General features: G+C 60.5%; 1 protein-coding gene across 1 annotated transcript in view; it reads left to right on the top strand.

Annotated features, from left to right (window-relative positions):
* Positions 1–232: 232 nt before the first annotated feature.
* MGAT4D (MGAT4 family, member D) overlaps positions 233–516 on the top strand; it is a 54848-nt gene continuing 54564 nt past the window's right edge. Inside the window, exon 1 of the mRNA XM_011955802.1 lies at positions 233–474. Coding sequence (XP_011811192.1) covers positions 381–474 — 94 coding nt within the window. The 5' untranslated portion in view covers positions 233–380. The remainder of the gene's footprint in view (positions 475–516) is intronic.

The raw sequence follows: 516 nt of genomic DNA, 5'->3' as shown, positions 1-516 counted from the left end.
GGAGAGGTTAGAGAGGAGAGATCAAGGAGTCCACAGAGAGTCTCATCCTACTGATGTTCTAGTGTTTCTCAGCTTGGGTAAAAGTTTGATAAGCTACTCGAGGAAAGTCACCGAACAGTTACTGCGCACCCACCACGTGCCAGGCAATGGGGCGCTTTCCCTAGTTTATCGCTTTTAACGACCTGGCAGCGGTTTATAGCACGCGCTGAGCCCTAGAGCAGGAAGCAAAGGGTGCAGAAGTTCTGCGGGAAGGCGGCTTCCCGGGGCGGTATGCTGGGGACCCACGCGGCACCGCGGGAAGGGGGCTCTGCGCGCTCAACCCGGTCCCGGGCACTGCTCGCCGCCTCCACCCGCCGGCCTCCCGCAGCCGGGTCAGCGCCATGAGGACCAAGCAGGTGAACTTGCTGATCACCCTGGTCGCCGTCGCGCTTTTCAGCTTCTCTTGTTTCTGCATCTACAAGATAACTCAAACCAGTAAGCGGCGGGCCCTCCTCCCGCCTCGGGGGCTTCGGGGCC

Source organism: Colobus angolensis, unplaced genomic scaffold, assembly GCF_000951035.1.
Source record: "Colobus angolensis palliatus isolate OR3802 unplaced genomic scaffold, Cang.pa_1.0 Scaffold400, whole genome shotgun sequence".
Lineage (NCBI taxonomy): Eukaryota > Metazoa > Chordata > Mammalia > Primates > Cercopithecidae > Colobus > Colobus angolensis.
The sequence above is the reverse complement of the archived record's forward strand: the minus strand, read 5'-3'. Positions and strand labels throughout refer to the sequence as shown.